This window comes from Erythrolamprus reginae, chromosome 11, assembly GCF_031021105.1.
Source record: "Erythrolamprus reginae isolate rEryReg1 chromosome 11, rEryReg1.hap1, whole genome shotgun sequence".
NCBI classification, from domain to species: Eukaryota; Metazoa; Chordata; class Lepidosauria; order Squamata; family Dipsadidae; genus Erythrolamprus; species Erythrolamprus reginae.
In genome coordinates, this window is record NC_091960.1 from 5,888,692 (window position 1) to 5,912,266 (window position 23,575).

At 41.4% G+C, this 23,575-nt stretch overlaps 1 protein-coding gene across 2 annotated transcripts; it reads left to right on the forward strand.

Annotated features, from left to right (window-relative positions):
* Positions 1-2,612: 2,612 nt before the first annotated feature.
* LOC139174525 (guanylate-binding protein 1-like) lies at positions 2,613-22,665 on the forward strand. Of its 2 annotated transcripts, none has more exons than XM_070764953.1 (11): positions 2,613-2,733; positions 4,424-4,648; positions 7,200-7,327; positions 8,643-8,752; positions 9,963-10,159; positions 11,433-11,675; positions 11,987-12,267; positions 13,627-13,839; positions 15,809-15,911; positions 18,981-19,174; positions 21,522-22,665. In XM_070764953.1, exons 2-11 carry the CDS (start codon positions 4,477-4,479, stop codon positions 21,756-21,758), a joined length of 1,878 nt encoding a protein of 625 aa, XP_070621054.1. In that variant the 5' UTR covers positions 2,613-2,733; positions 4,424-4,476; the 3' UTR covers positions 21,759-22,665. The 2 variants fall into 2 exon arrangements, with proteins under 2 accessions (XP_070621054.1, XP_070621056.1); XM_070764955.1 differs by having other exon boundaries at positions 4,472-4,648.
* Positions 22,666-23,575: the final 910 nt, after the last annotated feature.

Sequence of the window (23,575 nt, forward strand, 5' to 3'; positions counted from 1 at the left end):
TATTTATTAGATTTGTATGCCGCCCCTCTCTGAAGACTCAGGGCGGCTAACAACAATAAAAAAGACAATGTAACAAATCTAATATTAAAAAATAATCTAAAAAACCCCAATTTGAGAGATCCAATCATACAAACAAGCATACCATGTATAAATTCTATAAGCCTAGGGGGAAGGGAAAAAAATTCAGTTCCCACATGCCTGATGCCAGGGGTGGGTTTTAAAGAGCTTGCGAAAGGCAAGGAGGGTGGGGGCAACTCTGATATCTGGGGGGAGCTGGTTCCAGAGGGTCGGGGCCGCCACAGAGAAGGCTCTTCTCCTGGGTCCCGCCAAATGACATTGTTTAGTTGACGGGACCCGGAGAAGGCCAACTCTGTGGGACCTAACCGGTCGCTGGGATTTGTGCGGCAGAAGGCGGTCCCGGAGATATTCTGGTCCGATGCCATGAAGGGCTTTATAGGTCATAACCAGCACTTTGAATTGTGACCGGAAATTGATCGGCAACCAATGCAGACTGCAGAGTGTTGGTGTAACATGGGCATATCTTGGGAAGCCCATGATTGCTCTCGCAGCTGCATTCTGCACGATCTGAAGTTTCCGAACACATTTCAAAGGTAGCCCCATGTAGAGAGCATTACAGTAGTCGAACCTCGAGGTGATGAGGGCATGAGTGACTGTGAGCAGTGAGTCCCGGTCCAGATAGGGCCGCAACTGGTGGCTTACTCTGTCAGTGATGGTGATTCCACTCCTTTCTAGTAATGATACTGTTATCTAGTTGGTTTAATGAAATGTCTGCAAGAAAACAACAATAATAACAACAACAACAACAGGGTTGGAAGGGACCTTGGAGGTCTTCTAGTCCAACCCCCTGCTTAGGCTGGAAATCCTAAACTACTTTGGACAGATGGTTATCCAACATTTACTTTAAAACTTCCAGTGTTGGAGGGTTCGCAACTTCTGGATGGAAGCTGTTCCATTGATTAATTGTTCTAACTCAGGAAATATCTCCTTACTTCTTCTTCTCCTCATTTATATTATTATATATTATAATCACACGTGGATGGCCCAAACAGGCATATAAAGCCTCCATAAAAAAAACCCTACCTGTGCAAACCACAGAGAATAACCACAACAATAACAACAACAACCCAACAAGATCGACACAGACTCCAGAGGAGAATCAGAACTGCAGAAAAAACAATTGCTGCCAACCTGCCTTCCATTGAGGACCCGTATACTGCATGAGTCAAAAAGAGGGCGGGGAAAATATTTACTGACCCCTTGCATCCTGGGCACAAACTGTTTCAACTCCTACCCTCAAAACGTCGCTACAGAGCACTGCACACCAAGACAACTAGACACAAGAACAGTTTTTCCCCAAACGCCATCACTCTGCTAAACAAATAATTCCCTCAACACTGTCAGACTTTTTACTAAATCTGCACTTCTATTTCTACTAGTTTTCCCCATCATTCCTATCATCCTTTTCCTCCCACTTAGGACTGTACGACCGTCACTTGTTGCTTGTATCCTAAGATTTTTATTAATATTGATTGTTTCTTCATTGCTTATTTGACCCCTATGACAATCATTAAGTGTTGTACCACATGATTCTTGACAAATGTATCTTTTTCTTTTATGTACGCTGAGAGCATCTGCACCAAGACAAATTCCTTGTGTGTCCAATCACACTTGACCAATAAAGAATTCTATTCAATAATAATGATGATGATGATGATGATAATAATAATGATAATGATACTAATAATACTACTACTACTACCAATAATCATCATCATCATCTTTTATTTTTATTTTATTTATTTATTTTGTCCAATAGACAATACATATTGAGGAGAATAGGCATGAAGTATTACATATAAAGAAAAGATATGAAAATAGAGGAGAAGATATATGAAAGGGAGGAAAGATATATGATATCTTCTCCGGGTCCCGTCAACCAAACAATGTTGCTTGGCGGGACCCAGGGGAAGAGCCTTCTCTGTGGTGGCCCCGGCCCTCTGGAACCAACTCCCCCCAGAGATTAGAATTGCCCCCACCCTCCTTGCCTTTTGTAAGCTGCTTAAAACCCATATCTGCCGCCAGGCATGGGGGAATTGAGATCCTCTTTCCCCCTAGACCTTTACAATTTTATGCATGGTATGTCTGTATGTATGTTTGGTTTTTATATAATGGGTTTTTAACTGTTTTTAGTATTGGATTATTGTTATATACTGTTTTATTACTGTTGTTAGCCGTCCCGAGTCTGCGGAGAGGGGCGGCATACAAATCCAATAAATAAATAAATAAATAAATAAATAAATAAATAAAAGAAAAGAAAGAAAGAAAGAAAGAAAGAAAGAAAGAAAAAGAAAGAGAGACAAATTGGACAGGGAACGAAAGGCACACTGGTACACTTATGTATGCCCCTTATTGACCTCTTAGGAACCTGGAGAGGTTTCGAGGATGGGGACGGAGACTTCTTCAGCCGACCCCCCCATCTCCTCTCTCCCCCCTCCCCTCCCCAGCCAGATCTTGTCCGCCGTCGTTTGCAGGCGGGGAGCTTTGCCAAGGGGCAGGTCTCCGCCTTTGGCCCTTTGGCCCGCCTGCCCGAGAGAAAGGCGGCTTCGGAGGTTGCAGCCGCTTCTTGCCAAGAGCGCTGAGGCGAGCGCAGGACGGAGCGGGACGTCGCTTGCAAAAGAGCCGCGCTCCACCTGATTTTCCTTTGCAAAGACGGTATAAAAGGGGGGGGGGACACAGGCTGAGCAGCTACGGGGGGGGTGCTTGAAATAGGGACGCCCCCTAGAAATGGGGCGAGGGGGGGGAGTGAAAGCCTGGCGGGAGGGTCCCTTGGCAGCCAAGAGGGGTTTCTCCCCATCAGCGGGGATTTGGAGACCACGCGGGGCTCCTGGGAAGCTGCGGGGAGGGTGGGCTCGTTTGGGTCCGGGCATTTGGGGGATCCGTCACTCTCTTCTTCGGACCGGGTCTGGCTCCGGGGTCTGAACTTGGGGAAAGAAGGGGCTTTTTATATATTTCTGTTTGTCTGTCTGTCTGTCCATCCTTCCCTCCCTCCTTCCCTCCAGCCCTGTCTGTCTGTCTGTCTATCATCTATCTCTCTGTCTGTCTGTCCGTCTGTCTATCATCTATGTATGTATGTATGTATGTATGTATGTATGTATGTATGTATGTATGTATGTATCTATCTATGTATCTATGTATCTATCTATCTATGTATCTATCTATCTATCTATCTATCTATCTATCTATCTATCTATCTATCTATCTATCTATCTATCATCTCTCTCTCTCTCATTTCGATTGCGAGGCCGCCCTTTTCCAGAGACTCAGGGTGGCTTATGACATAAAAAATAAATACACAGACAAAGGATATTAGAAATGGAAGGTAAAAACTAAACCAGTTCATGTATCTATGTATTCATGTATCTATGTATCTATGTATCTATATACATAGATATTTATGTATCTATTTACATAGATATTTATGTATTTATGTATGTATGTATGTATGTATGTATGTATGTATGTATGTATGTATGTATGTATCTATCTATGTATCTATGTATCTATGTATCTATGTATCTATGTATCTATATACATAGATACATACATAGATACATAAAAACATCTATGTATGTATGTATGTATGTATGTATCTATCTATCTACCTACCTACCTACCTACCTACCTACCTACCATCTATTTGTCAAACATGAATAGAATAATAGTAGTTTGTATAAACATAACCATATAAGAGAACAGTAGGACAGGGATGGTAGGCACAATAGTACGCTGATTACAGACCTTTTAAATTGAAATGTTTTTTTATATTGCCCCCTGTTTATTGTGGGGGTGAGCCACTGTGAGTCCCTAGGGAGTTGGGCGGCATAGAAATATAAACAAACAAACACATCTCCAACTTTGCAGTAAATGAGTTGTAAAGGAAAGATACCATTAAGGGAAATTTATTTCTTTATTATTTATTATTTGGATTTATATTCCACCTCTCTCCGAGGACTCAGGGCAGCTTACAACATATCGAGAAACACAACATACAGTGCAAATATTGAAAATCCAATTAATTTAGCTAATTAAATTTAAAAACCCTAATAGCATTTAAAAATCACTCATTTACATTCAACAGCAAACACACCTACACTCGTTGGCCAGGGGGCTAGATATATAATATATATATATAATATAAGCTTTATAAACCATATTAGTATAAATCATTGATGTTAATTGCCGCAAGAGAACCCCAAGGGGCATATTGTATAAATGTTAATGTGTTGTTTAATGTTTGTGTGTTGGCATTTTCTAGTTTTTTGTGTCTGTGTTGTATTTTTCTTTTGTTTTGTTTTTAATGTGCATAACGTAATAAAAGTTATTTTAAAAATAAAATAAAAAGAAATACAAATAAATGAACGAATCATAAATGAATGAATCTCCTCCAAAGACACCATGGAGGCTCCCGTGTGCCTGATTGAGAACAGGAGAAATCGCCTCAAGACTTCTTCGAAGGCCCTTCAGTTGCTCTCGGAAATCCGGCAGCCGGTGGTGGTGGTCTCCATCGTGGGTCTCTACCGCACGGGCAAATCCTACCTGATGAACAAGCTGGCTGGCAAAAAATCAGGTGAGGAGGACTGATGTAAGCTGGGGGGGGGGAATATGGACAAGGTAAAAACCTGGGTGGGAAAATTAACACCCTTCCAAATCTGGGCTTTTCTGCCCCAGTGGGAAAGGTTCTATATGGAGCCCAGGACTTTTAAGGTGGGTTTTAAGGAGTTTACGAAAGGCGAGGAGGGTGGGGGCAGTTCTAATCTCTGGGGGGAGCTGGTTCCAGAGGGTCGGGGCTGCCACAGAGAAGGCTCTTCCCCTGGGTCCCGCCAAACGGCATTGTTTAGTTGAAAGGACCCGGAGAAGGCCCACTCTGTGGGACCTGATCGGTCGCTGGGATTCGTGCGGCAGAAGGCGGTCCCGGAGATATTCTGGCCCGATGCCATGAAGGGCTTTATAGGTCATAACCAACACTTTGAATTGTGACCGGAAACTGATCGGCAACCAATGCAGACTGCGGAGTGTTGGTGTAACATGGGCATATTTGGGGAAGCCCATGATTGCTCTCGCAGCTGCAGGTTTGGCTCACACAGAGGCCCTGGGAAGGTGTTTCTGGCTTCCAGAGCGCCTCCAGGGGAATGGGGGAAGGCTTTTTTGCCCTCTCCCGGCTCCAGGGAAGCCTTTGGACCCTGGGAAGGGCAAAACACGAGCCTACTGGGCCCACCAGAAGTTGGAAAACAGACCATTTCCGACCTCCAAAGGGCCTCCAGGGGGGCAGGGGAAGCTATTTTCGCCCTCCCCAGGCATTGAATTATGGGGGTGGGCATTTGCGCATGCTTGATAGCACACACACGCACTTTTTTCCTTGCCTTTTGTAAACTCTTGAAAATCCACCTATGTTGCCAGGCATGGGGAAATTGATATACCCCTTAGCTGTCTCGATTTATGTATGGTTTGTTTGGGTTGTATGATTATTTTCTTAATAAGGGTTTTTAAAACTGTTTTAATATTGGATTTGTATATGATGTATTGCCTGTTGTACGCCGGTTCAAGTCCTCGGAGAGGGGCAGCATACAAATCTAGTAAATAATAATAATAATAATAATAATAATAATAATAATAATAATAATAATAATAATAATACCGTAATGAATAAGAATAAGAATAAGAATAAGAATAAGAATAAGAATAAGAATAAGAATAAGAATAAGAATAAGAATAAGAATAAGAATAAGAATAAGAATAAGAATAAGAATAAGAATAAGAATAAGAATAAGAATAAGAATAAGAATAAGAATAAGAATAAGAATAAGAATAAGAATAAGAATAAGAATAAGAATTACATTATTATTATTATTATTATTATTATTATTATTTTATTTTATTATTATTATTGGCACCCAAGGGAAAAAAGGTTCACCACCACTGATATAGGGTCTCCTGCTTGAAGAGGGGGTTGGACTAGATGCAGTGTTTCTCAAATAGTGGGATGGGCCCCCCTAGGTGGGGACGGAGCGATGCCGGGGAACCCGGGGAATGTACTTTTTTTTGCCACAGGGAGTAGGGTTTTTTTTTTGCACCAAACAACAGCACACAGCACAGAGTAGGAGATATGAAGTGCAGATAACAAACTCTTAAGAAACACCATGGAAAAATATTTAACAGGGATGAAAAGAGAGGAGGAGAGAGACGGAGATACTGAGACAAATGTTACGTCTCCCGAAAGCTAAGACGGGGAAATATGATGAAGTGTATATGGCGCTTGTGATTATGGTGGGAGATGAGGAAAGACCGATACGTTGGCTGTGTCTAGAAATGTTGGCAGTGGACAGCATGAAGGTAAATGAGGTGTCACTTAAACACATTACATCCCAATCACGCTGATAAGCTGCTTGAGTTTTTCCAGCGAAAACATGCCGAATATTTCAAACAATCATTCTAGCGGAGAGTTGGAGGGGGGGCGCAAAATGTTTACTTCTTCCTGGGGGGTGCGTAACAGAAAATAATTGAGAAACACTGGCCTAGGAACTACAAGGTCCCTTCCAACTCTTATTCTGCTGTCATTATTATACGATGGTGGCCTCATGGAGCAAAGTAGTTAGAAAACATGACCCAGCGAGTCCATTTTCTTTGTTGTGAAGCTACCTTCATAGGATATGAAAGTACAATTGCTCGCTTATTCCCTTTACCCCCAGAGAAACAAGGGAGCGTCTCTATATTGATCCTCTTGCCCCTCCCAATACCCATCCCAAGGCTGTGCTGTCTCTTATCTGATTGTTAACCAGGAAGTGTCTCCTAGCCTTTCTACCAAGGTCGTTCCCATACACCATTATGTATTTATAGTTTTTCTTCTGGCGTTTTTTAAGCTTCTCAGAATTTTCCGTCTCTTTTCCATTTGAGGGTTTTTATTCTTTTACTTATATTGCAAAATGAAATATTTTTGATAAATCTTTTTTCCCCTGCAAAACGGCATCCTTGCGTAACTCCCCATTTCAAGGTGTAAAAGGTAGGTGAGCAACCATAAAAATGTGGTGAAAAACGGTTCTCTTATTATTAACTGTAGCTCACATATCACAAGATGATCCTTTGGGATCTAAACCATATCACGTTTTTTTTTCTATTGATAGGTTTCTCTTTGGGCTCCACGGTGCAAGCCAAAACGAAAGGAATCTGGATGTGGTGCCTTCCCTATCCGGACAGGCCTAACCAAACCCTTGTCCTGCTGGATACGGAGGGATTAGGTGACATAGAAAAGGTGATTTTATATTTGTATATTTCTTTGCATAAAAGAATGCAATTACTTCCATATTTTTTTTTACTTTGCTGATTCTCATATGGTTACTCTGACATTCTTGGTCATAAGATGTTGTTGAAGTTTCTTAGCTATGCAACCTGATCATTTGCAAAGAGAAGTTTGTTGATATTATTTCCATTCTTGGGTTTTGCTCCTTTGTTTATGCTGTCAATATGATAGGTGATAAATAATAGTGGTGATAGCTTTATTCCATGTTAGTACATGGTACATAACCTACTTTGGGGTTGCCATATAGTAAACTAACCATGTTGGTCCATGAAAGTAAAGACTGTATCTTTAAGAACTTTGTCTGCTTAGCCATAAGAGGGCGCCAGCATCGGTCCCTTTGGGGGGGGGGTTACTTTGAGATATCTTTGCTTGTGAGTCGTATTATTCTTTGCTGTGTGCGGTTTGTAATCTATTGTTAATATTGTTGTATATTTGTAAATAATAATAGTGTTAATACTAAGTCTGAGTCTTTATCTGACTAACCCACTGCAACAACTCTGCTGATTGTATGTCGAAGGTTTCTCACAGAGCTGCACCAAGACATACTAACACTCCAGACATTGTTGTCAAGGGTTCTGATGTTTCTTAGATTGGATGTCTGCAGTCATTATTATTCTGCATAATTTAATAAGATGTTTGGTTACTGCATATGGAGTCAAATTTTGCCATAATAGTTTCCCATCAACTCTATCGAATGCTTTCTCTTGGTCTACAAATGTGAGAAAGAGATTCTTACTGTAGTTGTTTTTTTCTATTAGTTGTTTAAGCACAAAAATTGCTTCTCTGCAGCTTCTAAAATACATTCTTCTGCTATATAGGTCTATAATTGGCCTTTATCTCATTTCTGTTATCATGGTGTACATGATTCAAGAATGAGATGTCTCAATACTGTTGTAATAGCACTGAAAAAGGTGTTGCACGCTTATTACCATCAAAGCATCACCAGGGCCAGATAATCAAAATGTAAGTGCTTGGCAACTGGCAGGTTTTATGACAGTTGTAGAGTTCCAAGGTCATTTACAACCTTCTTAGCCAGTTTCTGATAAGCAAAGTAAATGGGGGAAGACATTAACCTTGCTTTTATGCACCTCTCCTCAACTGTGTTTTGAGACTCCAACAACGCATTGTAGTTTCCTAAACTACAACTCCCAGCACCCTGGGACTGTCTGAATAGATGCTAATTAATTAACTAATGGTATCTTACTCTTTTTAGAAGTTACCTTCTAAAGTAAGAAACAGATTGTAACGTATTCTTGTCTCCCTTTAGGGCAGTTCTCAAAATGATACCTGGCTCTTTGCTTTGTCTGTTTTGCTGAGCAGCACCCTGGTCTATAACAGTAAGGGGACCATTGATCAGAATGCTCTGGAAAAGCTTCAGTATCCTTCTCAAGGATAGCTCTAGTTGTTGTATGCCAAAGTTGGGAACCATGGCCCCTTTGTGACTTGTGGACTTCAACCCCCAGAATTCAACTCCCTTCAACTCCCAGAATTTGGAAATGTAATTTCCTAATTAATCCACTGCATTTCCCCAGCACGCTGAACCTGGTTAACCTGGATATTGCCTGGCTTACATTTCAATGTACAGTAGTACCTCTACCTAAGAACGCCTCTACTTACGAACTTTTCTAGATACGAAAATTCAAGATTTTTTTGCCTCTTCTGAAGAACCATTTTCCACTTACAACCCCGAGCCTCCGAAACTGTAACTGGAAAAGGCAGGGAGAAGCCTCTGTGGGGCCTTTATATGAATCTCCTGGGAGGAAATAGGGCCGGAAAAGGCAGGGAGAAGCCTCCATGGGGCCTCTATATGAGTCTCCTGGGAGGAAACAGGGCCTCCACCCTCCCTGTGGTTTCCCCAATTGCATGCATTATTTGCTTTTACATTGATTCCTATGGGAATGCTTAGAAGAGTTAAATGTCTCTCCCCCCGAAAAAAGGCCTTGAATGCGTGAGCTTGCCAAAACAAAAGAGCAGATAAGACAGCTGTAATCTCCACAGCAGCACACGCCAAAATATCTTCAAGTATTCTTTAACTATGAAGTGTCCAAAAGTCAGTAGAAGTCCTTGAATAATACGAGCTGTAGCAATGTTCTCTTTCTCCAACGGATAAACGCCCACAGCCCACGCTTCCCAATACCTGTAATTTATCACCAAACACATTAACATAATTAACCCTTACTTACCCTCACTTACCTTCTGCAACGCCTGCTTAACTGCTCCCTTCTTGCCATAAGCCTGCGCACATGGGCATCCACAAGTGGGTCCTCCTCTGATTCTGATGACTCACTAATTGGAGCACCGACTGGTGGGCTGACTGAACTCATCACCCCATTTGATTCCTCTCCCCCACTGTCTGTCCCTAACTGTGAGTCAACTTCACTGTCTGATTCTGCTGGCAATAAAACAAGTCTCTGATAACCCGAGAATTCCCCTAAACCAGCATCCAAATTCCCTGTTACAGGAGCAGGCCCAGAGCCAATCACAACACCTTCTAAGTTGGATTTACTTGACGGTGCTTCTCTCCGTCCTTCAAGCCTATCCTCTTTATTCACTGTACGTTGCTTTGATTCCTAAACTGGGCCAACAGTTTTGTGACGGAGCTGTCGGAACATATCAAGGCAAAGGCTGACTCCAGTCCCGAAGATACAGATGACACTTCCGAATTTGTTGGCTTCTTCCCAACCTTTGTCTGGGCTGTGAGAGATTTCTCACTGCAACTTGAACAGGATGGGAAACCCATGACAGAGGACGACTATCTGGAACAAGCTCTGAAATTACAAAAAGGTACTCATGATGGATTTATTTCTTGATTTGTTGGACTTGTATGCCGCCCCTTTCCGTGGACTCGGGGCGGTTCACAACATACCAGTAATAAAACAGTAGACAATAATACAACTAAATTAACCATCTACAATTAATGTAGATGGTTAATTTAAAACATTATAAAAAGCTAAACATTAAAAATCATTCATTCAAGAGCAAACCATGAGCAAACCAGACATTCAGTGGCTAGAGGCTGGGATCTAGTGACCCCAAGGTTTTCAGATTCTTGTGGAAGGCGAGCAGTGTGGGGACAGTACGAGTGTCAGAGTGCAGTGTCATAATTAAGAACTTATCCAAAATAAATAGATTTGGAAACAAGGAAAACCTTCCTAATGCCTTTAATACAGTTCCTCATCTTGTGGTGACCCCCAATCATAAAATAATAAAAGTGATACCTCGTCATACAAACGCCTCGTCATACAAATTTTTTGAGATACAAACCCAGGGTTTAAGATTTTTTTGCCTCTTCTTACAAACTATTTTCATCTTATAAACCCACCGCCGCTGGGATGCCCTGCCTCCGGACTTCCGTTGCAGACAAAGCACACGTTTTTGCACTGCTGGGATTCCCCTGAGGCTCCCCTCCATGGGAAACCCTACCTCCGGAGTTCTGTGTTTTTGTGATGCTGCAGGGCAATCTCAGCAGTGCAAAAACGGGCACTTCGCTGGCAATGGAAGTCTGGAGGTGGGGTTTCCCAGCAGCATCGCAAAACACAGAGGTCCGGAGGTAGGGTTTCGAGGACTTCAGTGTTTTTGCGATGCTGCGATTTCACTGATGCTCCCTTCGCTGGGAAACCCCACCTCCGGACTTCCGTTGCCAGCGAAGCACTCGTTTTTCCAGTGCTGGGATTCCCCTGCAGCAGCGCAAAAACACAGAAGTCTGGGGGTGGGGTTTCCCATGAAGGGAAGCCTCAGGAGAATCCCAGCAGCGGAAAAACGGGCGCTTCGGCTGGCAAAGGCGGTGAATTTTGGGCTTGCGCGCATTAATCGCTTTTCCATTGATTCCTATGGGAAACATTGTTTCATCTTACAAACTTTTAACCTTAAGAACCTCATCCCAGAACCAATTAAGTTCGTAAGACGAGGTATCACTGTATTAGGAAATTTAGAGGTGGGTTCTGCCAGTTCATATAACCACTAGATGGTGTTAAATAATAGGTATGAGAAGTTTTCCCAGGTGAAATGCCCAAATGTAATCGAGATTTACCTGCAAGAGGGACATGTTGCTTTGTAGGTAAAAGTAAGAAGAGAGAGATGTTCAATCTGCCACGGAAATGTATCCGGTTGTTCTTCCCCACCCGGAAGTGCGTTGTCTTTGATTCCCCTACTAAAAGTCGGAACTTACCCTATTTGGAAACCATGTCGGATAATGAACTGGAGCCTGAATTTGTGGAACAAGCAAAGAAATTCTGCTTTTATATTTTTGCGACATCTCAAGAAAAGACTCTACCTGGCGGGCACGTTGTCACCGGCAACTGTGAGTCCTTTTAACTTCATTATGAGGATGGTGATGTTTGGTTATGTACAAGCAGACCTTGTCCCCAGGTTTTTCTGGGGGCAAAAGTGGGTTCCTCGACTTATAATCGGGTCAACGTATACTCGAGTATATACGGTAATAATAATAAATAGTATAAGGGCAGACTAGATGGACCATGTGGTCTTTTTATGCTGTCAATCTTCTATGTTTCTAAATGCCTTCAATTCTTGAGTCTGCTCCACAATGAGCCAGGATAGCTGTATATGTCTGGCTGATTGTCCAACGATCTATATTATTTTTCTCTTTTGCAGTATTGGCAAAGATGGTCGAGACCTATGTGGATACGATCTCCAGTGGGAAGGTTCCCTGCCTGGAGAACTCAGTCTTGGCCTTGGCGGAGATTGAGAACAGGGCAGCCTTGAAGGATGCTGTTGATCTCTATGCCCAACTGATGGAGAAAAACTTGGAGCTACCTACTGACAGTATGCAGGAACTTCTGGACGTGCACAAAAAATGTGAGGAACACGCCCTCCAGTTGTTCATGGCTCGCACATTCAAGGATGATACACGTGAGTTCCAGACTGACCTCATGGTAGGTAACCTTGTGTGAAACCAAACTTTACAGACAATATTGACAATTTGTGAGTCCTCTATTTTGGTTACCTTAACCTCCAGTATTTTCTCTATGTATAAGAATACAGAAAATATGGAAGTGCTAAAGTGGCAAAAATGTTTTAATGAAAGAGAAGGACTTTTCTTGTTTTGTTTCTACCTGAAAAATGCTCCTGGACTTACTTACTTGCTTACTTATTTACCTACCTACCTACCTACCTACCTACCTACTGTTGTGGTTCAGCCTGAGGCTGCTCAGGGACCAGCTGTCTCTCTGCTGGCTCCATGCCCGGAGGAGGAGGACAGCGAAGAGGAGGGGGCTGAGCAGTCGGACGGGGGAGAGGAAAGTCAGGAATGGGACGAAGGAGAATAGCAGGAGAGCCCCGGGGCGGGGCTCTCCCCAACCAGTAGCTTGGAGTCATTAGGTGATGAAGCACAAGCTGTCATTGACTTGCGACAGAGACGTTCAGATCAAAGAAAGGAGCAATTAAAGAAGTATTATCAGCACTGAATTAGGAACAGCTGGGCTTGGGTGTGGTCCTCCTTAGCAGGGTTTAAAAGGCAGGCAAGCCCTTGAAGCCATGTGGAGTGTTATCAGTTGGAGTTACGGTGACCTGCTTTGTTCTCGACGTCTCTGTTCCTGGCTTGTGGCCCAGCGGTTTGGAAGACCCGTGGGAGGTGTAGGTCTGCTATCTACAGCCTCGTCTTGGCAGCAAGAATCCTGTATTGCTGCATGGACTTTTGCCTTCATGGATATATTTGAAGATAAAGCGTTTTCCTGTTTGTAAGGACATTTTCTGTTACCTGTGTTTTTCTTGAATTTTATAAACTGCCTTTGCCTTTTACCGGTGTGTCTGGCTTCTCTTTTTGGGTTGGTCTTGGCTTCCGGAGTGACCCAGACAGAACACCTACCTACCTACCTACCTACCTACCTACTTATTCACTCATGCTGAAAAAAACAATGAAGCAATAAAGAAATGTCTTCATCAGCCTCTTTGTGCTTGTTCTAAGAATTAACGATCCTCTTCTACTTCAGTGTTTCTCAGCCTTGGTGGCTTTAAGATACGTGGACTTCAGCTTCCAAAATTCCAAAGCCACCAATGCTGGTTGTGGAATTCTGGGAGTTGAGGTCCATATTTAACTAGATCTTCAGGGAAATCAGGCTTTAAGAAAACCCTGATTTCCCTGAAGATCTAGTGAAATTGAAAGCAGAGCATCTGCTGTTTCAAATTGTGTTCAAGTCCTGTTGAATCACGGGAGAACACCCACCTGTATACAGTGTGCAAACATGCATTTGTTTGTTCAAATCTCTTGCTTTGTTATCTTTTATTCCTACCAGAAAACTCTGGAAATCAAGAAGGAAGAGTACTGCCAGAAAAATAAGGCGATATCTTCTGAAATCTGTAAAGATTTGTTAAACTCACTCTCCGAGGGCTTGGAGGAGAAGATCAAGAACGGAAGCTACTTCCGAGCTGGTGGCCACCAGGAATATTTTAATGACACTGAAAAAATGGAGAAAGAATTCTTTGACATGCCCAAGAAAGGAATCATGGTACAAAACGACCAGGGTTGCTGAATGAATAATTGTGAAGGCTTTTATAATTATTGTGTTAGGCCAGGATGTGCAAGGTTTGAGTGACCTGTTGGGAAAACAAGGCATGTAATCAGGGATGGGCTCCTACAGGTACCGGTTCTATGCAGAACTGGTAAAAAAAATGTTGGTCAAGTACGTAGAACAGGTAGGGGAAAAAACTGCTTTTTTTTTCTTTTTTTCCCTTCTGGCTCTGGGTCTGTTTTTTGCTATTGCAGTAAATGAGGTTGAATGTGTATAATTTTAGAAGAGCTGTGCATGTGTGTAGTTTATATAGTAGATAATGTATTTTTTTGTGCCTGTGTGTAATATTTACTTATGCATATGGGATGTATGCATAGAATTAAATAGTATATTTTGGATGTTGCAGCTCACCTTATCAGTTCAATACGATCGTGAGCTCCTAGACAAAAGACTGTAAATTAAATGCTGGCAAGCAGTCTTAGTGGCTTGGAACACAATGAGCAAAATCTCCAGAAATACAATCTGTTGTCTCCTACGGCCACCATTTCCCTTTCCTTATATTTATTATTGGGCCATTCAGCATCCAGGTCTGCCTTGCTTCCTGAGTCGACTCCTCGTCCTCTTCTAATAGCTCTGCACATACACACATCTGGAACAGGCCCCCGTTGTTCTTCCTCCCCACTTATCTCAGCCTCCAAAGGCAGAGCTGCCTCTCTGGTGGTAGGAAAATGTCGGACAGCCCTGGCTCTCTCTCTGCGTCTGACGCAGAGCATCCATCGGAGACTTTCTTCAGACTCCAGACCTGGCCCCAAGTTCCTCCCCAACCTCCTCATCATCCAAATCTCCTGCCAACTTTGCTGGCCACTGGAGGGACACAACACCCATCTCACAGCCATAGTGTGTCATCCTCCAGGGAGGTCTTTCAGTGTCTCGCTTTGACAAAGCTTCCTCCTCATTTCCAGATCATAGAAACATAGAAACATAGAAGACTGACGGCAGAAAAAGACCTCCTGGTCCATCTAGTCTGCCCTTATACTATTTCCTGCATTTTATCTTAGGATGGATATATGTTTATCCCAGGCATGTTTAAATTCAGTTCCTGTGGATTTACCAACCACGTCTGCTGGAAGTTTGTTCCAAGGATCTACTACTCTTTCAGTAAAATAATATTTTCTCATGTTGCTTTTGATCTTTCCCCCAGCTAACTTCAGATTGTGTCCCCTTGTTCTTGTGTTCACTTTCCTATTAAAAACACTTCCCTCCTGGACCTTATTTAACCCTTTAACATATTTAAATGTTTCAATCATGTCCCCCCTTTTCCTTCTGTCCTCCTGACTATACAGATTGAGTTCATGAAGTCTTTCCTGATACGTTTTATGCTTAAGACCTTCCACCATTCTTGTAGCCCGTCTTTGGACCCGTTCAATTTTGTCAATATCTTTTTGTAGGGGAGGTCTCCAGAACTGAACACAGTACTCCAAATGTGGTCTCACCAGCGCTCTATATAAGGGGATCACAATCTCCCTCTTCCTGCTTGTTATTCCTCTAGCTATGCAGCCAAGCATCCTACTTGCTTTTCCTACTGCCCGACCACACTGCTCACCCAATTTTGAGACTGTCAGAAATCAATACCCCTAAATCCTTCTCTTCTGAAGTTTTTGCTAACAGAGAACTGCCAATGCAATACTCAGATTGAGGATTCCTTCTCCCCAAGTGCATTATTTTACATTTGGAAACATTAAACTGCAGTTTCCATTGCTTTGACCATTTATCTAGTAAAGCTAAATCATTTACCATATTACAGACGCCTCCAGGAATATCAACCCTATTGCACACTTTAGAGTCATCGGCAAATAGGCAAACCTTCCCTACCAAACCTTCCCCTATGTCATTCACAAACATATTAAAAAGAATAGGACCCAGAACAGACCCTTGTGGCACACTCTTTTTCTTTTCCTTCCACCAGGCATGGAAGATCCTGAACGAATTTCGCCGCAACAAGGAAAGCGTTAGCAAAACCATCCTTCAAAATGACAAAGCCCTTGAAACGAAAGAGAAGGAAATAGAAGGTAACAGTGTGAACAGATATGATTGTGCAGAAATGGACAGACTTACCCCAAAACTCAAAAACAAAGAAGACTCAAAATATTAGGAAATTTGGGAAAGATTTTACGAATGGGCAACAACAAGAAAAAAAGACAAAAAATTAAAACTAAAACAAGAGTGGGCCTTCTCCGGGTCCCGTCAACTAAACAATGTCGGTTGGCGGGCCCCAGGGGAAGAGCCTTCTCTGTGGCGGCCCCGACTCTCTGGAACCAACTCCCCCCGGAGATTAGAACTGCCCCTACTCTCCCTGCCTTCCGTAAAGTTCTTAAAACCCACCTTTGCCGTCAGGCATGGGGGAACTGAAACATCTCCCCCGGGCATGTATAATTTATGTATGGTATGCTTGTGTGTGTGTTTGTTAGTATATTGGGGTTCTCTTTTAAATTTTTTTTAAAATATTTAAATTTATTTGGATTTGTTACGATTTGTTTATGCCTTGTTGTGAGCCACCCCGAGTCCGCGGAGAGGGGCGGCATACAAATCTAAATAATAAATAAATAAATAAAATAAATGCTACATGAAAAGAATATTGATAGTGAACAAATACTAGATTCTGAAAATCTTCAATTGATTTGATATTAAATTCAATCCAAACTGACCTTAGATAAAGTGTATGTCAGAATAAAACTGCTGCCGCCATATGCCGCAGACCAATAATTAAAGAAATTTCGAACTGTTACAAAACAGTTCAAGTGGGGGGGGGTATGGGTGAAGGATGGGCAAGAATGTACAAAACAGTTAGACAGAAAGTTTAGAATTTATGTTTTATGTTTAATTATTGATATAATAACCTCTTTATTTTGAAATGACATGGAATATCTGTACAAAATAATTAAGAAGATAAGTACAATGATTATATAATTATAAATATATGTCGAAACAGTGATGTAAAATAAGATACATTTGCTCTTCCTTTTTATTTATTTATTTATTTATTTATTTATTTATTTATTTATTTATTTATTTATTTATTTATTTATTTATTTATTATTTAGATTTGTATGCCGCCCGTCTCCGCAGACTCGTGGCGGCTCACAACGATATACAACAGTCATAACAAATCGAAATAATTTAAAATATTTAAGAAGATTTAAAAAGAACCCCATTTACTAACAAACACACACACAAACATACCATTTATAAATTGAACATGCCCGGGGGAGGTGTTTCAATTCCCCCATGCCTGACGGCAGAGGTGGGTTTTAAGGAGTTTACGGAAGGCAGGGAGAGTAGGGGCAATTCTAATCTCCGGGGGGAGTTGGTTCCAGAGAGTCGGGGCCGCCACAGAGAAGGCTCTTCCCCTGGGGCCCGCCAACCGACATTGTTTAGTTGACGGGACCCGGAGAAGGCCCACTCTGTGGGACCTAATCAGTCACTGGGATTTGTGCGGCAGGAGGCGGTCTCGGAGATATTCTGGTCCAGTGCCATGAAGGGCTTTAAAGGTCATAACCAACACTTTGAATTGTGACCGGAAATTGATCGGCAGCCAATGCAGACTGCGGAGTGATGGTGAAACATGGGCATACCTAGGGAAGCCCATGACTACTCTCGCAGCTGCATTCTGCACGATCTGAAGTTTCCAAACACTTTTCAAAGGTAGCCCCATGTAGAGAGCATTACAGTAGTCGAACCTCGAGGTGATGAGGGCATGAGTGACTGTGAGCAGTGAGTCCCAGTCCAGATAGGGTCGCAACTGGTGCACCAGGCGAACCTGGGCAAACGCCCCCCTCGCCATTATATTATATTATCTTTGTAATATAATAAAAACTATTTTTTTTAAAAAAAACCCAGTGTGAACAGAGTTGCTGGGTGATGCTGGGATGTCGTTTCTGCTTTGAAGGCTTGTTTATCCCTTAAACCCACCGCTTGTCGGGAAACGGCTTTCCTCTCTATTGAAACACTTGATAATGAAAGAAAAGATAAATCTTTTCTACATGGGGCGACCTTTGAAAAGTGTTCGGAAACTTCAGATCGTGCAGAATGCGGCAGCGAGAGCCATCGTGGGGCTTCCCAGATTCGCCCACGTTTCTCCAACACTCCTTGGCCTACACTGGTTGCCGATCAGTTTCCGGTCTCAATTCAAAGTGTTGGTAATGACCTTTAAAGCCCTACATGGCATCGGACCAGAATACCTCCGGAGCCGCCTTCTACCACACTAATCCCAGCAGCCAATAAGGTCCCACAGAGTTGGCCGTCTCCAGGTCCCAGGGGAAGAGCCTTCTCTGTGGCGGCCCCGGCCCTCTGGAATCAACTCCCCCCAGAGATTAGAACTGTCCCCACCCTCCTTGTCTTTCACAAATTACTTAAGACCCACCTGTATTGCCAGGCATGGGAGAACTGAGACACCTCCCCCAGGTTTTTACATTTTATGTATGGTATGCATGTGTTGCATGGTTTTTTAAATGATGGGTTTTTAACTGTTTTTTATATTAGATTTGTTTTCCATTGTAACATTGTTTTTAAAAAAAATATTTTTATTATTTTCAAAAAAGGACAAACAAAGACATACAACATTAAACATTTAAGGAGCTGCCATTGCTCCGCTTGTCGTAGAAGTCTAACTAATACAGAATATAAAAAACCCTAACTGTTACCAGTTCTATGTAGAAATACCACACATGTGAATTATATTCTTATTGAATTTAATTCTATATTTTTAATATTAAACTTATTAATTGAATTTCTTTATATTTTAAAATGTTATATACTGTACTTATATATTAAAAAAAAAAAGGAAATAGACAAAATATTAGTAATACAGAAAAAAGGGAAGGTAACATTGTTTTTATTATTATTATTATTATTATTATTATTATTATTATTATTATTATTATTATTATTATTGTGCCTCTTTGGGCAATATTCCTGTAATTCCCTTATGGCAGTCTATAGCATTCTCTTGTGCAAATTCCAAACACCTTCGCTACAGTGAGGTTGGAAATGTGTACAGGTAATCCCCAACATACAACAGTTCATTTAGTGATTGTTCAAAGTTACAATGGCACTGAAATATAACTGCTTTCCTGGTTTAGATGAAAAGCTCAAGGCCAGAGCCAAAGAGCTGGAGAAGGAAGTCCAGAGGTGGGAGAAAGAAATGTTGAAGCTGAAGATGGAGGACCACCGACTGAGTCAGGACATGAACCTCCAGAAGCTCAAGGAGAAGCTGGTGGATGAGAAGCAGCAGATATTGGAAGAGTATGACAAGATGATCGAAAGCAAACTCAGGGTAAGGCTGTAGGGTCAGCAAGGGTTTGCTGTGGTTGGGGAGGTTTGGGTGTTAACAAACGTGCAGGCTTCCAAAACTGAAAAGCAGTTCAGATTTCGGACAAGCGTATCTGCTCGGACCTAAATCGGAACCAAGGAAAAATCCATGCATCAAACACTTTTATATGAAAAGCAGGATTTATACAAGGAAGTTTTTTTTAAATATATTTTTTATTGATTTTATAATGTAAAAACACACAACACATAACAAGTGCTCAGGGTTCAAAGTGCTCGAAACCAGACAACATTTTCACCTCTCCACCAAAATGGGGGCGTATTTTGTATACAGTGTTCCCTCGATTTCCGCAGGGGATGCGTTCTGAGACCGCCCGCGAAAGTCGAATTTCCGCGAAGTAGAGATGTGGAAGTAAATACACCACCCCTTAACACTTTAAACCCCTAAATTACCATTTCCCATTCCCTTAACAACCATTTACTCATCATTATTACTGGTACTCACCATTGAATAAGACACTTAGTGATCCTGATATTTATAAACATAATTATTTATTAACAATAATTATATTTTTTGTTATTTATTTGCAAAAATTATTAGTTTGATGATGACATATGACATCATCAGGTGGGGAAAAACGTGGTATAGGAAAAAAAACAGCGAAGTATTTTTTTAATTAATATTTTTTGAAAAACCGTGGTATCGGCTATTCGTGAAGTTCGAACCCGCGAAAATCGAGGGAACACTGTCTACCATTTTAACTCAAGAGCAATTTATCTATTTACATATTATTATTTATTGGATTTGTATGCCGCCCCCTCCGCAGACTCGGGGCGGCTAACAACAATGGTAAAACAACATGAACAATCCAATTAATAAAAACAACTAAAAAACCCTTATTATAAAAAACCAAACATACACACAAACATACCATGCATAACTTGTAATAGCCTAGGGGGAAAGGATAACTTAACTCCCCCACATTATAAAGTGATTCCGATTTATTCCTTATAGCTTGGTCTCGAATTCTACTAACCACATGTCCTCTTATCTTGTCCCCTCGTCCCATCAGTTCCCACAGATCAGTTTCATTGGCCGAATTCATCCTTTGGATTCATACAAGGAAGTTCAGGCATTTTAGTCCGTGTTGGCAGCATTCCCAGTTAAATTGACTAAGAGATAAAGGACTGGGCTGCAGCCTCGAATCAAAGCTAATTTACATTCCCCAGTGAGATAATGTTTCTTCAGTCACACAGGCACCGATCTCCAGTTTTTTTCTCAGACAGCTGCATCTCGGCTCGATGAATTTAGAAGAATAAGAACAGTTTGCCAGCGAATCATTTCTGGAACCCCGAATCCAGGATTTCCACCATTACAAACATTGGAACTCCATGCCCCTTTACCCAGAAATCCTCACTTATATACTGTCTGGATGTGGTCAACTGTTTCCTAGAGATATAACTGTCTAAACGTTCTTTCACTTTATAAGCTAATTGCTCCAGAAGCCCCATGAATTGATCACTGGAGGATACAGAGAGTAACTTGAGTTGAACTACAGGGGTCCAATGGGGTGCAGTTCATAGGAGGTGATTTTCTGCTTTTCTCCTTTACACAATTAGAGTTTGACAGGAATTGCACAAATACCGTGTTTTTCCGAGTATAAAAGAGGCTGAAAATTCAAGTGCATCTTATACTATACTCTGAATGTAGCTTTTTAAAAAATGCTTTTGTTTTTCCAGCCCTAACTAGGTGCTAACGATCTTCTCAGCTCTCACCTTGCAGGCTCTTTCATTGTTACTCTCTGCGAAGAATGTTTTCCAAGCCCTAAGTCTTTTTTATTGTTCTAACTTGCTCCGAATAAGTTTCTTTCCAGCCCTAACCAGGTGCTAACGATGTTCCCAGCTCTTACCGGCTTGCAGGCTCTTTCATCGTTACTCTCTGGGAAGAAGAATGTTTTCCAAGCCCTAAGTCTTTGCAGGGTTTTTTCCATTGCTCTACTTGCTCCGATTGTTTCTTTCCAGGTGCTAATGATGTTCTCGGCTCTTACTGGCTTGCAAGCCCTTTCATTGTTACTCTCTCTGAATAAGGTTTTTTCAGCCCTAACTAGTGGATAGAATAATGTGCTGAAGTTGACCACAATAACAATGTTAGCCAGATGAATACCTGGTAATCAGATTTCCCCCCCTATTTTCCTCCCCAAAAACTAAGGTATAATATACTCCGAAAAATACGGTAGATTTTGAATCTTGAATCTTCTTTCTTTATTGGGTACATTTTTGAACCCGGTTTGCAACAATCATTACTGTTTTTCTTTCTTTCAGTCTAATAATGTTGATGCTTGCTCTGTCTGCAGGAACAAAAGGCTTTATTGGAAGAGGGTTTCGAGGAAGAAGCGTATCAGCTGAACGAGAAGATCAAAGAGCTCAGAAAGATAAAGGAAGTCGTGGAAAAACCCAGTTGGCTCTCCTCCGCTTTGGAAAACCTCAAAACTGCGATCATTGAAAAATTAGCAGTATTTAATGAGGAGGTTATTGAACCGGTTGTAGGCCGCTTCAGAAATCTCTTCAAGAGTAAATCTGCAAAGACCTGATTAAGTGCTTTTCCATCCTAAAAAAAAATGATCTGGCTGCATTCTTACTAGAGTTATTTTAGATACATTCCTGTAAATTTAAATTCATAGCGTGCAAAATCATTCTTAGAATTTTAGGGACATTTTTAAAAGAAATGTGAGATTTAGCATTTCAAGGCTTTGTAGGTAGTGATGGGCGAATTGAACCCGCACAATTCGAGTCCGTACCGAATTCTGCGGTGTTCGGTTTGCTGAACAAGAACCTGAAATTTTTCCAAACTTTGGGCAAAGTTCGGGGTTGTGTTCGGCATTCGGAGCTTTGACGTCACCGGCAGGTTGCTAAGGACGCCAAGGTGATCACTTCCTGGATTCCATGTGAAGTCCACAAGTTGGTTTCCTTAGCTTTTAAATTCTTGTTCTGCGTTATAGAATGGGGCGGAAGGAAAATGCCCATTTCAAAAGTGATTTGCTTATCAAAGAAAGCCAGGCTTTTTTCAGGGTTGTACATGGATTTTTTTTTAAAAACCCCGATATCCCTGCTTTAAGAATTGTATAATCTTTCAGGAGTTAGTTTTTTCTTTCCCCCCAAAAGAAACGAGAAACTCGAAGTGGGCTGAAAGAGTAAAACAATATAATTAGGACAAAGTCCCAGATACTTGCAATAAACTCCCAGATCAGCTTGGGTTGGGTTGGCACAAATCATTTAGAATATAGATAAGAGATAGAACATGCTCAGATAATGATCAAGCTACAAATCCCCCCGAAGAGATTTATATTTTATGTCCAAAATTCCAAATCAAGTTGGTTCCTTTCAGCCGAGATGGGAAGCGTCCAGACTAGAGAGTCACTAACATGTAGCGATTCATTTCTTTCAGTCCGAGTGGAGGATATTATATTTATAATGAATAAATATATTATTTATATTGAAGTTTGCTCTTTATTTATATACTAGTAACTAGTGGCTTACTCTGTCAGTGATGGTGATTCCACTACTTTCTGGTAATGATACTGTTATCTAGTTGGTTAATGAAATGTCTGCAAGAAAACAACAATAACAACAACAACAGGGTTGGAAGGGACCTTGGAGGTCTTCTAGTCCAACCCCCTGCTTAGGCTGGAAACCCTAAACTACTTCGGACAGATGGTTATCCAACATTTACTTAAAAACTTCCAGTGTTGGAGGGTTCCCAACTTCTGGAGAGAAGCTGTTCCATTGATTAATTGTTCTAACTCATGAAATATCTCCTTACTTCTTCTTCTTCTCATTTATATTATTATATATTATAATCACACTTGGATGGCCCACGCAGGCATATAAAGCCTCCATAAAAAAAACCCTACCTGTGCAAACCACAGAGAATAATAATAACAATAACAACCCAACAAGACTGATACAAACTTCAGAGGACAATCAGAACTGCAGGAAAAAACAATTGCTGCCAACCCGCCTTCCATTGAGGACCTGTAGACTGCACGAATCAAAAAGAGGGCGGTGAAAATATTTACTGACCCCTCGCATCCTGGACACAAACTGTTTCAATTCCTGCCCTCAAAACATTGCTACAGAGCACTGCACACCAAGACAGCTAGACACAAGAACGATTTTCCCCCGAATGCCATCACTCTACTAAACAAATAATTGACACTGTCAGACTTTTTACTAAATCTATACTTCTATTTCTACTAGTTTTTCTCATCATTCCTATCATCCTTTTCCTCCCACTTAGGACTGTATGACTGTCACTTGTTGCTTGTATCCTAAGATTTTTATTAATATTGATTGTTTCTTCATTGCTTATTTGACCCCTATGACAATCATTAAGTGTTGTACCACGTGA